Below are 15,502 nucleotides of genomic sequence, written 5' to 3' on the forward strand. Positions count from 1 at the left end.
CCTGCTGAGCAGGGAGCCCGATATGGGGCTGGATCCAGGACCCTAACATCATGACCTGAGCTGAAGGCAGATGCTTAACCCACTGAGCTACCCAGGCGCCCCTTCATGTATTTTCAACAAGATGGTCTCTAACACCTCAAGGCCATCTATCCAGAATTGAACTTATCATCTTCACTCCCTTACCCTGCATCTTTCTCAACTCTGGTAGCAGAGCCAGAAAGCTGGTGTGCAGGCCTTTGTCTCCACACCCACTCCAAGTATTGCTGGAATCTGTTGCTTCTCTCCTATGCCCTTATCTTTCAGTCCCCTTGTGGAGGCCAGTCCACCATTTTCCTCAGGCCCCAAGGGCACTAGACCTGCAGCGCAGATTTGATTTGTCACTTCCTGACATGAAAACCTTAGTAGCTCCCTACAGCTTAGGATGTGCTCCTCCCCCTCTCTTCACAGTCCTCCCAGGAGCCCTGGGCTCAGGGGAATTGCAAATTGTTCTGTAGGGCTGAAGGTATTATGTGCCTCTTCTGCTTGGTAAGCTTTTCCCTTTTCTGCTTTTATCCTGGTTAATACCTTCATGATTCAGATATTGCCCCGTCTGATAAGTCCTGGCTCTTCCTGGGTCTGAGTCAGCACCTCCCCGTTCCCTTCACTAGTGGTAAGCACTGCACCTCGATTTCCCTGCCTGTCTTCCTGTCAGGGTGTGCACTCATTGAAAGCTGCAGCCCTACCTCATCTCCATATCCCCAGGACTTACTAGAGTACCAGGCACACAGTTGGCCTTTGCTGAAGGAACAGAGGAATAAGCATCCTGATGAGTGTTCCTGTAACTTCACTCTCATCATGACCTGTGGGATTTTCCCAGATCACTATTTCTTCTCTCTCAAAATGATTTGCTCCTTAGAAGCCAGCTGATTTCCAGATTTTTGAGAATGTATAACTCATAGTAATAGTCATATGTGAAACTGTTTAACTCTTACAAGGTATTAGGCTACCAGTTGATGAATTTATTTAAGCTAAGTGTAAAAGTAGATGATAATAGCTAGTTGTTGCCCTTTTATGAAACCTATTTGTTTCTGAATCAGGACCTGAGTTGCTAATAATGATGACTGTTTCAAGTAAGGCTGGCTTCTAGTTACTTTAGAGAGAGATGTTGGCATTATTTTAATATCCAACAAAGCATGGTTCAGAGGTCTGGAACCTAAGGGATTACTGTGGTTGGTTTAAATAATTTAATCTTTGAATAAAGTTTTTTGTTCCTCCCTATTAATGATCAAATTCTTGGTAGTGAGGATATGTTAATATAACAGGTGTGGTAATGTTCAGATTGGGAGAAGAAAGACCAAATCTTCCTGTTTTTCTCTCCCAGGCTCCCAGGTCAGAACCCCTGAATAGGAGAAGTAGAAAACTCCTTCCTGTGTGACCCAAGAATTGAGTCACAGAAGGGTGTGGCGTTGTGGTTAGGGCTTTAGAGAATTGGTGTTTCAGGATTAATTGGCCTTGCCTTTGTATTCTTTCATAGGAGATGTGGAAGATTCAAGCTGTATGTGAGAGCTGGACTCTATTGGAGCCATTTCCATGAGCAATCCATGGGCCTGTGTGTGTTTGCTACTTCTTACCAAAACCTGATTTTTATCAAAATGACCTAGTCCTATTACAAACAGGTTTTGGAGGGGATCCCTGGGTGGCGCAGCGGTTTGGCGCCTGCCTTTGGCCCAGGGCGCGATCCTGGAGACCCGGGATCGAATCCCACGTCGGGCTCCCTGTGCATGGAGCCTGCTTCTCCCTCTGCCTCTGTCTCTGCCTCTCTCTCTCTCTCTCTCTGTATGACTATCATAAAAAAAATAAAAAAAAAAAAAAACAGGTTTTGGGAAGTCTTAGGTTACGCCATCAGTTTCAAGGAAAAGAAAAAGGGTAGGGTGGGGCGAAAAACCACAAAGATGCTTCATCCAATTAAACTAATATGTAATCCTTAGCGTGTGGAGGCTTTCCCTTGTTATCTCATGTAGTACTCCTAACAAGCATGTGAGATAGGACAAGCTCGGAAACCGAAGTTAGCTGGAGAGTTTGACTCTTCTAGGACGTTAGGGGCCAGAGGGCAAGGATTCCTCTTTTGCATCTATTGTGGCACTTGACCTGTACCTATCTGGTGTGCACTCTGCTTTCAGCCCAGAGTGGTATGGAATGCGGTCTTTCTGGTTTGCGGTTCTTTGGGAACACTCACCAGGATGCCAGCCCAGGGTCTGGGGCAGGGAGCTGTACATCAGAAGTGTTACCTGGCAAAGCTGTAGTCACCAGCCTGATAGGCTTCCCTTTAAATTCTTTCTGGAACAAAGTGGAGCATCCAAGAACTTAAGATCCCATTTTCTGAAGAGCAGTACTTCATCCCCAGGGATTGTCACTATCTCTTCGGTTCTATATTCGAGCAAGTTGAAGTTTTGTCAGCAATAGCAGATCTCTCTTCTGGAGAAGCTCGACGATCTTGTTCTGAATGGAGTAGATGATTATGTGACTTGGGAAGCCAGAGGCACCCCTCCCCTCTACCCCTGCCTGTGCTGGAATCAGGCTGCTTGGGTGCCACCAGCTAACAGTCCATCTTAGAAAGCCTGAGCTGGTTCATCTTGATCTAGAAGCACTTTGTGGGTTGACGTCAATTTGGTTCAGAGAGCATACATTACTAAGCTTATCTTCAGACAGTGGATACTCTTTCCTCCTTAGGAAAGAAGGGCCTATGTAGCCAGAGAACCAAGTAGCAAGAAAACTATAAATGGTGTTGCCAGTCCTCTCAGTTACAGGTCTTTTAAAGATTTTAAAGATCTTTTAAAGATTTTATTTATTTATTCATGAGAGACAGAGAGAGGCAGAGACACAGGCGGAGGGAGAAGTAGGCTCCACTCAGGGAGCCTGATGTGGGACTCGATCCCGGGACTCCAGGATCATGCCCTGAGCCCAAGGGAGATGCTCAACCGCTGAGCCACCCAGGGATCCCTCAGTTACAGGTCTTGAACTAAATCTTTGAGTTCTATATTAGGACTTTTTTTTTTTTTTTCTTACTCAAGGATCACATTCATGCAAAGGCATCTATTGACACCATGTTTATACTATTTGATCTTGAGGATAACTCTGGTATGTGTTAGATGGACATGTCTGAAATGACTGGCCTGGCTACCTGGCTCACCTTCCATCCTCAAGCCTCTGGGGCCACTCTGCCTGGCCTGGTCTTCCTCAGCCATGTTTCACATTGCGTTGGAGAACTGGGTGAGGGGCAAGGAGATGTTGAGAGCCCTGGTTGAAGCAGTCTTCTCAGAGACCCAGAAGTGAACTGGAACAAATATGAGTTATTTGTGTGACAGGATTTCTTGCCCTGATGCACTAAACTTACTTTGGAGACGGAATCTAAGAAGCAAAGAGCGGATTTTTAGAGGACTCCAGGACACCTGATGCGGGAGGTTGTACAGCCTCTGGCAGGGAAATGCACTAAATAAAATGCAGACATCTGCATTTTCTTAGTGGTAATCAAATGAGTTTACCTTAAGTAATAGTCTCTTCAAAGGTTATTACCCAAATCACATTTTAGAGAAAAGAGAAATTCTTACTTCAGATGCCCTGCAGTAACTGGCCTTTTCCTTTTTTTTTTTTTTTTTTTTAAAGATTTTTATTTATTCATGAGAAACAGAGAGAGAAAGAGGCAGAGACACAGGCAGAGGGAGAAGCAGGCTCCATGCAGGGAGCCCAATGTGGGACTCGATCCCGGGTCTCCAGGATCACGCCCTGGGCCGAAGGCAGCACTTAACCGCTGAGCCACCAGGGCTGCCCAACTGGCCTTTTCCTAAATTAGACCTCTGGTAACATTGCAAGTTTGTTTTTAATAGGCTGGTTTTCCAGGTATGATTTTGAGGTTCTGAGGATTCGCAGTTCTATTCCTTTACCAGGAATTCCTTTTGGGGCTAAATCTGTTATGTGCAATATTTGAGTCTTAAACATTTTATTTGACAGAGCACAAGTTGGGGAGGGGGGCTGGGAATGGCAGAGGGAGAGGGAGAAGCAGGCTTCCCGCTGAGCAGGGAGCCCTGATGTAGGGCTTTATCCCAGGACCCTGGGATCATGACCTGAGCTGATCTCAGCATCTGAAGACAGATGCTTACCTGACTGAGCCACCCAGGTGCCCCTTGAGCCTGTAACCTTTAAAAGCCATTAGTATTAGTATCCTCCCAGCACCAAGTGAGAGCTGAATCTTTGTTTTTCCCCAGGGTTCACTGACTTGTTATTCCTGACAAGTCATAATAAACATGCCACCCTGTTAAGGGACAGTTTGGAAAACCGCACACTAATCGGTCCCTAGCTTTTCTCAGAATCTGTTATTCTGACAGTGGGCTACCTGACCTGTGTCAGCCCCCTTTTGAGCCCATTCCTCTTGACCTGCTGGGAGCCTGGGAAGCGGTGAGAACGCCCTAGAAGTGGAAGTCAGAGCAGTTAGACAGAATGGGGCACCTTCTATGCTGTCAGAAGGTGCCTGCTGACTCAGAACACCACCTATATATGGGGGTCTCTAATGAAAGGGTGATCCAGGCTTGTCCTACACAGTTGGAACTATGAACTTTGCTGAATCTCTCCCTCTCAACTGTGTGGACAGTGATAGCAGCAGAGGATGTGAGGACTAGCTGCTATCCCTAAAGCCTCTAGAGCAGTGTGATGTATGGAGATAGACAACTTTGTTCCTTTCCCTCTCACTGGCTTCCTTCAGGCGTTCCCTAGTGTTAGGGCTATTTGGATTTCTTCCCCACCATTTGGTTGCATCATTCTGTTGTACTTGTGTTCCCGTTCCACTCTGATGGAGCCTGGAGAAGTTCATCAGGGCCAAAGGTTAACATTTGGACCTAAAAGATCATAGTAGTATTCAGTGGATTTTTATTACCAGCACTGCAGAGAGAGAAGCAACGAGGCTGTGCCGGTATCTACAAAGCTTGATGTTTCCCCCCTACTGCAAGTCACAACGAGAGCCCTTTCAAGTTGGTTCCAAATCTGTTTGTCATGAGAGCTTTGAAGTCTTAGGTTTGTTTTGTCCTACCATGCCTTCTTAGAAGAAAGAGCGGCAATGAAACATTGTTTCATCTCCTCTAGATTTGCCAATGAATTGACCTGAAGCACAAAAAGTTTGACAAACCGGCAGCTCCCTCAAGCATGACCCGCAGATACTCTTCCCATTATTATATTTACTCTTTTCACTAGGACTCGTAAGATTCTTTAAAAATCAGTGAGACCATTTCTTGGGCCTTGCGAACTAGAATTTGTCATAACACTCTGATAAAGTTACTAGCTTCATCATTACTGTGTACATCCTGTTCTTATAAAACCCTACTCCTCAGAAATGTTGCCCTATGGGTTACAATTCATGTTCTCTTCAGCCTTATTTGCATTACTCCAGTATGCAAACTTCTAATTTCTATTAAATTGCTCAACATTTTCCAAACATGGCTTGTAGATTTCTTCTTTCAGAACCTTGTTCACGCTTTAGAAACCAATCCTGGGCTCTTCACCACTACACCTCTGGGGCTACAATGCTATCGGGATAGCAGGCATTAGAGGAGAAAGGTCCTGAGAGGCCTATCAGGCTGGCATAGTATATTCACTGTTTCAGCTCTGTAATGCACTAGGTTAGGATTGCCAGTAATTAGAATCAGCAACAGAAGCCTTCAATATTTTGAGTTTTTAATCAAAGGTTATGGCAGTAGAAATTAAAAGTACTGTTGTGGCAGATTGCTAGCTGTCTGCCAAAATCCATTCTCTTCTGGACAGAAGTTAGACCTGCATTAGTTGACCAGTGCCATCTGAGCATGTGTGATGGGCCTGGGCCTTTAAAAGTAGACTTCTCGGGGCTTTCTTCCTCTCCTGCTGCCTTGAGCCTGGGGAGACCCAAACCTTAGCCACACAGGTGGCAAAACCCTAGTTATGGCAGAGCCACAAGCCAGAAGGAGCTTGGTCTCTGAATCACTGCGTGAAGGAAAGCCGCCTGCTGACCTGGAATATCCAGCCTGGATGTTAAACAAACAAGAAACCAGTTACTGTGTTTGAGCCATTGTTTTGGGGAAGGTTAGTTACAGCAATTAAGCCTACTCCAACAACGTTATTTAAAAGAATAGTACGAATGGTGTTTATGCACCAAGGCCTGCAAAGGTAGAGCAGTCAAGCCTGGGTGGTGGGGTAGGGACTTTCACCACTAGACACTAACAATTTTACAAAAATTTTCTACTAGTAAGGAAAGACAACAACAAAAATAGCAAAACAATGCTGGTACAAACCTTACTTGACGTAGGAATCATTCCTTGAGCCCCACCCCACCCCACCCCTCAATCCTCACTGAATTTCCTTTCTGCCTTTTAAGGCTCATTGTCCTTAGTTCTTACCTGGCTTTTTTTTTTTTTTTTTTTAAATAGCAGAATTGGGAGTCCTATAGGGTGGGCAAATCAGGCAGGGTCTCTCCAGATATTAATCCCTTCAGTGGTCTGGTCTTCAGCTTTGTGGACTCAGGAACAGAAGGGTTTGTTTTGTTTAAGTTTTATTGAAGTATAGTTGACATACAGTAACTTCAGGTACACAACATAGCGATTCGACAATTCTGTACATCTACAGTGCTCACCGTAAGTATAGTCACCACCTGTTACCAAACAACGTTACTATGTTATTATTGACTATATTCCCTACACTGCACTCTTAATTTCCATGACTTCTTTTATAACTGGAAGTTTGTACCTTTTAATCCCCTTCACCTACTTTGCCCATCCCTCTATTCCGCTCCCTCTGGCAACTATGTTTGTTCTTAGTATTTGAGTTTGTTTTTAAAGATTTTATTTATTTATTCACAAGAGACAGGCAGAGACACAGGCAGAGGGAGAAGCAGGCTCCATGCAGGGAGCCCAGATGTGGGACTTGATCCCAGGTTCCCAGGATCACGCCCTGGGCTGAAGGCAGTGCTAAACTGCTGAGCCACCTGGACTGCCCTGTTTCTGTTTCTTTTAGATTCCATATGTAAGTGAAATCATATGGTATTATCTATCTGACTTATTTTATTTAGCATAATGCCCTGTAGGTCCATCCATGTTGTTGTAAATGGCAAGATTCCATTCTTTTTTATGGCTGAGTAATATTTTTATATATATATTTATTTATATTTATATAGTATATATAATCAGATAAAGAATGGGTTTATATAAATTATATATTTATATATTATATATAATCAGATAGAGAATAGATTTATATGAATTTTATCCTATTCTTTATCCGTTCATATATAAATGGACACTTAGGTTGCTTCCCTATCTTGGTTATTGTAAAAATGCTGTAATGAACATAGCAGTCTCTTTTGGAATTAGTTAGGAACAGAAATCTTCATGTGCAGAGTTTATCAGGCTCTCCAACCCAGAGGTTCATTTTAACCGTGAGGTATATACCAGAAGGCCCATTCATAATTATGGTGAACAACAGTTCTTCCAACATCTGCTGCTAGGAGGCCCTCTTGCCAGTATGAGGGCAACAGAGAAACTAAGTGAATAACCAGAGGGAGGCTGGTGAGTAAGGAATGAGAGCAAATGGAGTTAGATAATCTTAGAAGAACCCTCTGTCTGTGCTGCGAATTAATCTGGTGATCCACTTCAAAGAGTTACATGTTTAGTGACCAAAAACCCTTTTATGAAATATAGTCACTCAGAGTGACTATACACTCAGATATAGTGTATAGTCAATATATAGTATAGTCAAATAGTCACTCAAATATATACACTCAGAGAGTGTAATCTAAGACTGCCAAATTTCATAGGCTTTCTGCAGCTTTCTTCTGATGAATAAATAATAGTGAGCTGAGTACTGTATTGTCACATTTACCTGACTCTACATCCTAGATCCCATAACTGGACTTACATGTTCCCCCAAGTTGTCCCTTAAACACTGGGTTGATTCCCATGTATTTATTGGTCATGTGAAGATTAAATGAGTCATCTTCAAAAGTCGGTTAATATTAACATTTAATTAGATAATAAACTTTTTCTAACTATACACCTAATATTATAAAACACCCGCATGCCCTGGGTCTTCTACCTAGTAAGAACCTAAATGCCTGATGTGGCGTAAGGGGTAGGAAAGTAGAAACTGACATTCAGAATCTGTCCAGCCCTAGACTGTTGCCAACAGCAAGACCAGATACTGACTTAAAACTTAAAGCTTCATTTCTCTTAAATCTAAACTGTCCCCTGTATTGAGATCTTATAGCTGCTTTTCCCTTATGGCTCTTTTTTCTTTTTAAAAGATTTTTGTAGGTGTTTTATTTGGTCATATTTTTTTCTCTTGGATCCAATGGCTTTGGCCTGTTACCATATTCTTCTCCTACCTTCAATATTTTTTTTTCAGTTTTCCTTATCTCTGGTCATGTTTTTTTTTTTTTTTTTAATGTAGTGACCAAAAGATACATAGAGAGTTCTGCAGCTGTAGCTGCATCTTAATTTTGGGGGATAGAATAATAAGGTTTTGTTTTGCTTCTAGTATCCCTTTTTAGTGGTGATTCCTTGGGTGGCCTTATGTTACAGGCCACTGCTTCTCAAATTTTTACAAACCTCTCAGTTACTTAGCTTTGAATGGAGAATGGGTTCAAGAGGTAAAGCTCAAGGGACATCTAGGGGGCGCAGCTGCTTATGTGTCTGATTGAATTTCACCTCAGGTCAGGATGTCATAGTTGTGGGATCAAGCTCTGCATCCAGCTACACACACAGCAGTGTGTGTCTGGGACTCTTCCTCCCCCGTCCCTCCCACACCCTGCACATGTACATTCTCTTTCTCATGTAAATTAAAAATCTTAGAGAGGTAAAGCTCAAAACTGTACTGTTTGAATTCAAGATGGGTCCATGCTGATCTTATTCCAAATTTTTAACACAAACCTCTGCCAGTATTACTACCTGTGATGACTTTCTCCTACCCCCTGCCCCCAATCTTACCTGGACTCCAGTTTGAGAAGCAGGGACTTAAGGATACAATCTATGGTAACATTATGTTCTCTGATAGTTCAGATCTGTTCATGATAGAGTTGGATTACTTAGGCTTAACTCTAAAAGTGGCACTAACCAATTTATTCATATAAATGGTTAAATGGCAAGGATGGCACTTACCTTTAGCTTAAAAAAATGAATGCATAGTGGCATAGTTCTTTGGAATATGTGAAATCTAAGAGTGAAAATATTATAGCATATTATCAGCATATATTACTAGTTATTTCAAAACAGTTTTTTAAAGAGAAGTTTATGCTTGTACTGGCCCAACAAGCTACTTGAGGGGGACGAAGCTGGGGAAGTGGGTGGCCCAGATGCCTGGGCCAGCCAGGTTCATGGGCTTGTATATGGGGGAGGACTTGCCCAGGTAGGGGCTGATCACCTTGGGCGATATCCACCTGGGCGAATGTCCTGCTGCTGTGGATGCCCACCATGCTGCCCACCATCTTGGGCAGCCTGTTGCTGTCCAGCTTCTCTGTGGGCAGTGCCTCCCGGTTGGCTCTGCACCGGTGCTTCCAGAGTGAGGGTGCTTCCACCACCACTGCGTTCTCAGCTATTCTGAGAACATGGGCGGCAGCTGGCCCAGGTGTGTGCCGCAGTAGGTTTGCTGCTGCCTCTGCATTTCTGTTATCTAGTTGTTTTTTCCAAGAAGTCTCACTTGTTCTTAACAGGGAGGAATCAAGAGGGACTTTTTGGGAAACAAACTGTGTAGTCAATATACGTTTTGAAGGCAGAGGGCCTGAATTTGGGTCCCACTTCTGCCACTTAGCAGCTTTGTGACTTGGGGACCTTCCATTTCCTTGTCTATAGAACAGTATGTTTTAGTTGCCTAACAGGATTGTTGTGAGTTTAAATAAGAATTTATGTTGAGCAATCAAAACAATGTCTGGGACCTTTGTAAGTAACAGATGTTTGACATTTCTCTTTTAGGATGTTTTAGGTCCTCAGATTGGCCTTTTATTTTAAAAGTTTTAACATGAAAATTTCCATGCATTTTTGCTCTGATTAGTACTTAAATTTCTGTAAATCCTATGGATACCTCTTGGTATTCTATTTATCCTCTATAACCCTGGGACATCTGAGGTCTCATTACTACCAATTTTGTGACTGTTAGGTTAAATCAGTGAACGTTTCTGGGCTTCGTTATCCAAAACCCAGCTTCTTTGTCTGCAAAATTGGTGTTTCCAATAGGATCTTCCCTATAGGATTGCTGGGAGGACTGAGACCATCTGCCAATCACGTGACATTTTGAATTTTACTGTGGCAAAATGAGTATGACATGCACCTTATCACAAGTTCTGATTTGTGCCCCGGGCCAGTAAGAGTTGGAATAACATACACAATTAATCTTGTTCTTGTCATCCCTCATTTGTTTCCAGGCTGCCAGCTAAAAGATTTTGGAGATTTGAGTTTTACTCCAGTCCCTAAAGATGATCTCTACAACAACCTAATAGTGAATCCTCGCTCAGTGGGCCTTGCCAACCAGGAACTGGCTGAAGTGGTTAGTAGAGCTGTGTCAAGTGGCTATAGCTGTGTCACAATGGGAGGAGACCACAGGTAAACTGGGATGAAGGGGTGGTGGAGGAGCTGGATTGTATGGTGCTTTGTGTTAATCAGTTAGCTTGTCTGTTTCCCCACTTTGAGTAAAATGCCCTTTAGAATTTTTATGGTATGATGTGCATAACAGTGTTTTAATATCTTAAGATCCGGAGCTGTTGGAGACACCTGTGGTTTTTTCAGAACACACTGTATAGTATGTGGCAAGTTCAGAGGTAGACAAAATGAAGTTTTTAGACACAGTGTGTTTGTGTTTCATTTTTGTGCTCATCTCTTGTAAAGTTTTCTTGAAAAACTATTTTATGACTTTCATTTGGCTCTTTGGGAGAATTGGAAGGATCCACCAGGCAGAATTTGTGGGATTATTTGTTGTGTGTGTGCAGTGCTAGGGATTGTGGAAATTGTGATCAGGACTAGATCAAATAAATACATATGGGATGAAAAAATAATATTGAGTTCTACAGTTGTTGTTTTTTTTTTTAAAGATTTTATTTATTCATGAGAGAGAAGGGGGGTGGGGGCAGAGACACAGGCAGAGGGAGAAGCAGGCTCCATGCAGGGAACCTGATGTGGGACTCGATCCTGGGTCTCCAAGATCACGCCCTGGGCTGAAGGCGGTGCTAAACCTTTGAGCCACCAGGGCTGCCCAAATTCTACAGTTTCAAGAAAGAAGAAATCATTCTGGGCTAGAGGAGTCCTATTTGAGCTAAGTAATTAAGGTTTTTGGTAGAAAGAAAAATAGCGTTATAATACTAGGAGTACTGAGCACTTCATATATATTCTCATTTTAACCCTTATAGTAATGCCACGAGACAGACAGTTTTACCTAATTTACTGCTAGGAACACTTGGAGAGAGGTCAGATAACTCACCCAACTTTTAGAGCCAGGAAATAGTAAAGGTGGGATTCAAATTCACTGTGACCTCTGAGGTTTTCTTTTCTTTTTTTTTTAAAGATTTTATTTATTCATGAGAGACAAACAGAGAGAGAGAGAGTCAGATATAGACAGAGGGAGAAGCAGGCTCCTCACAGGGAGCCCGACGTGGACTTGATCCTGGACCCGGGATCATGCCCTGAGCTGAAGGCAGACACTCAACCGCTGAGCCACCCAGGCATCCCTGAAGTTTCTTTTGAGACCCAATCTAGCAACTGCCCCTGTGGTGCCCAGAGAGCTTTTCTGGTCCCTTAACAGAAGTTGAATCTTTGTTACAATTTTAAGTGCAGGTAGATTTCCTCATTAGGAATAAAATTTTAGGGCAGCCCAGGTGGCTCTGCGGTTTAGTGCCGCCTTCAGCCCAGGGCATGATCCTGGAGACCCAGGATCGAGTCCCATGTCAGGCTCCTGGCATGGAGCCTGCTTCTCCCTCTGCCTGTGCCTCTGCCTCTCTCTCTCCGTGTCTCTCATGAATAAATAAATAAAATCTTAAAAAAAAAAAAAAAAAGGAATAAAATCTTAGGTAGACTAAGAGAGTGATCCAGGTTCTCTACAGTGATCCAATTAAATCAGCCAGAGTGTGGGGCTTCCTATTAGCTCAGTGCTATCTCTTGAAGTTCATTTATACTGACTTTTTTCTGGTTATCTATTTGGGAACTGCTTATCAATATGATTAATCATAGTCTCTGGCTTTTGTCTGTAGCTAACTATTGCAGCCCCGTCACGGTTTCCTGTTCAGGGCTAAAACTTAGGCTATCTGGAAGATTCTAGAAAGGAAGGGATGAGTATGTAAATTGAACAGCTACTGAACATTTTAAAGGAAGGCATCTTTAGGTCACCCTGCTCCTTTTCCACAGGATATACTATTGCCTTAGACATCAGACCAACTCTGACTTAAATAAGCCAAGATTATTATCCCTTTCTTACAGAAAAAGGAAACTAGCAAAACCCGATGACTCACCCTACATTACATAGCTTTCTGGGAAAAAAACCAGGATTCTGACTTAATCCACTGCTTTTCACACTAGACAGTGCTATCCTAAAAAACATCCTATGTGGGGCATAGAGCTTAAAATGCTGTCTCATGCCATACTGACCAAGGAGAACTGTAGTTAGTTTCTAAAATGCTTAAGCTGCATTTCCCATCTCTGTCAAATTCTTTGGTTACTGAGAAACTGGGCAGTTTTCCAACCACGATTTCTTCAGCTATATTCTTATAATAGGGACAGTAGTTGGCCAATGTACATAGAGTCCAAGGACAAGGAAAGGCAAAAAAGCCCCACAGATATTTGAATGCCATGCTAATATATAGAAGGTAGCATGCAAATACATGTTTATTCAATCATCTAAATGAGGTCTTTAACTGGGTGTCCGTTACTGTCCTTATGTGCGGTTTCCTAAAAAGAAATGTCAAAAAGCTATTATGTGAATTTTTATCCTTAATAACTGATTCTTTGAAATTAAATCTCTAATCTTCCTTAAGTTATTAAGAAATATTTATGAGTTGTTATATACAGAACACATCATTTAACTGGATTTCATTCACTGAACAAATATTTGAGGTCCTTTTCTGGGCCAGGGCTTAATGGGTCAAATTTTAGGGATTTGGAGGCAGCAATGACATCTGTCAAACTATAAGGATAACTAGTCAACAAGCTTTGAATCTTTGGAACCTTCCATTTCTCCCTAACTTACTCAAGGTTAATCTTTGGGAATTATAGGTCCAGGGACTTTTTTGGTCATCCAAATCTAGCCTTAGCCTGGGGCCCTGACTTTGCCCTGAGGACAAAGTGTGAACTGCACTGACTTGAGGATACTTGTTATTGGTGATGTTTGCCAAGCAGGGGGCCTCGATTTATTGTGTTTGTTCCTTGTAGCCTGGCAATTGGTACCATTAGTGGCCACGCCCGGCACTGCCCAGACCTTTGTGTGATCTGGGTTGATGCCCATGCTGACATCAATACACCCCTCACCACTTCATCTGGAAATCTCCATGGACAGCCAGTTTCATTTCTCCTCAGAGAACTACAGGACAAGGTCAGTGGGCTAAAACGAAAAGGTTGAATGGCTTGCAGGGGTTATGCTGGGCTAGGAACGAGTTTAATAAGATTTCTATGAAGAATGGGCTGATGGTGGTAGAAAGGTTTAGTATTCCTTCACTTGTTCATCAAACATTATTATGGGCCAGGCAGTCTACTAGATGCTAGGGATGTAAAGAGGACTAGGACATGGTCCTGTCTCTCATGTGTGTGTGTTTGTGTCATAATTTGCGAGAAAGGAAAGTGGCAGTGGGTAGTAACTCTAGTGACTGATATACTCACAGCATGAGAGGACTTCTTGATTAAAGGCTCTCAGGCCTGCCTTACTCTCAGACCCACTGGTCTCAAGGAAAGCAAAACCATGATTACTTCTAGGTAATATTTTCCTAGGCTGCTCAGAAGACACAGATGTCCATGTTGGGAATAGATTAGAATCTGTATATCCTTTTCCTCAATGAGAGACCAAGTTAAACCAGGAGAGTACAAAAGTTATTCATTAGGCAGAGTTTGTGTTTTGCCTGTAGGCAACTTAAGATGGCAATTGGGTTGTGTTTCAAGAACCAATGTGTAAACAATTCAGTAATGTACAAAGGGGTGAAAAAGGGCTAATCAGCAGTGTTCTTGCTATTTAGGTAAGTTAATGAGAAACCATGGTCACCTTAGGAGAAATTTTTATTGAGAAATCTGTTCTTCAGTTGCCTTCTGAATCATTTCCATTTGTGTTAAGTTCTCTTTCCAGATCAAGTGTGTCCTGGGTTGCTTTAAACATATCCTGTAGGTAGGAGGAGAAAGCAGACTGCATACCTTGGGAAGCATATGGTGATTATCTTGGTGAGACCAAGAATCCTTGATGAGTCCTGTATATTCCTCCTTTGACAGGTACCACAACTCCCAGGATTTTCCTGGATCAAACCTTGTATCTCTTCCCCAAATATCATATATATTGGTCTAAGAGATGTGGACCCTCCTGAACAGTAAGTTGATATGCTGGAATTAAGCTTTGGGTCTGTCCCGGCCATTTATGTTCCTTTCGATAGGTGTTCCTTGCTTTGACTTCTTGTAGGGCTACTAAAAGGACAAACTCCCTCCCACCCCAACATGCATTTGATTAAAAATGCTTTTCAAACTAAGGACTCCTTCCTTTTTATTTCATAGTTTTATTTTAAAGAATTATGATATCCAGTATTTTTCCATGAGAGACATAGATCGACTTGGTATTCAGAAGGTCATGGAACAGACATTTGATCTGCTAATTGGCAAGTAAGTAACTTACAATGGATATCTACTTCCAAAGGGAAAAGTCCCAAAGGGAATAGGGCAGACTCCCAATGAGCAGCACACTTTAGCCCATCATTTGAGGACAGCAGCTCTTCTTTTAAAATAAAAGCAAAATATGTACATTTCCAAAAAATTCAAATACTTTGGAAAGGGAGAATATGAAACATAGGACCTATTCTTCCTCTGGGGTTGGGAGGGGGTTTCCTTGAAGTCATAGCCTGGGTCCTCTGTGTCTCATGAATTTCTCTTTAGCTCCATTTTTAATGCTTATCTTTTGAGATGAGAAGCATTCATTCATTTGTCCCCTTCCTAAACTCACTGTGGCTGCATCTGAAAGTTTTATATTGAGCAAATCTTGGTAGTATAGAAAGATGGCAGATAAATGCCAACCAAAGGCTAGTTTTAAGAGCATGTTCTCAGTGCTAAGTTTTTATTTCCAAGTGATTAATGGTATACTACAAGGTAGCGATTACATTTCTTAAGCTGTAAGAAATCTTAGTTATCTAGCATATATGTGTTGTATGCTAGATTCCACTCCTGGGACACGTGGGCTAAACTGAAGTTAGAATTGGGAGATAAGACTGCAGATACCAAATCAATTAAGTTCAGCTGCTGTTACATGGGGAGCATAAGAACAACTGTAACCTAGGTCAGTCTAACTTAAGTTG

The 15,502-nt window shown here is 42.3% G+C and overlaps 1 protein-coding gene across 1 annotated transcript in view; it reads left to right on the top strand.

Moving 5' to 3' along the window:
* The window catches only part of ARG2 (arginase 2), a 31,319-nt gene that overhangs the window by 12,642 nt on the left and 3,175 nt on the right, over window positions 1-15,502 (top strand). Inside the window, 5 exon segments of the mRNA NM_001145120.1 lie at window positions 10,406-10,583; window positions 13,395-13,576; window positions 13,626-13,642; window positions 14,436-14,530; window positions 14,688-14,816. Of these exon segments, the coding sequence (NP_001138592.1) occupies window positions 10,406-10,583; window positions 13,395-13,576; window positions 13,626-13,642; window positions 14,436-14,530; window positions 14,688-14,816 (601 nt within the window).

Source organism: Canis lupus, chromosome 8 (genome assembly GCF_011100685.1).
Source record: "Canis lupus familiaris isolate Mischka breed German Shepherd chromosome 8, alternate assembly UU_Cfam_GSD_1.0, whole genome shotgun sequence".
NCBI classification, from domain to species: Eukaryota; Metazoa; Chordata; class Mammalia; order Carnivora; family Canidae; genus Canis; species Canis lupus.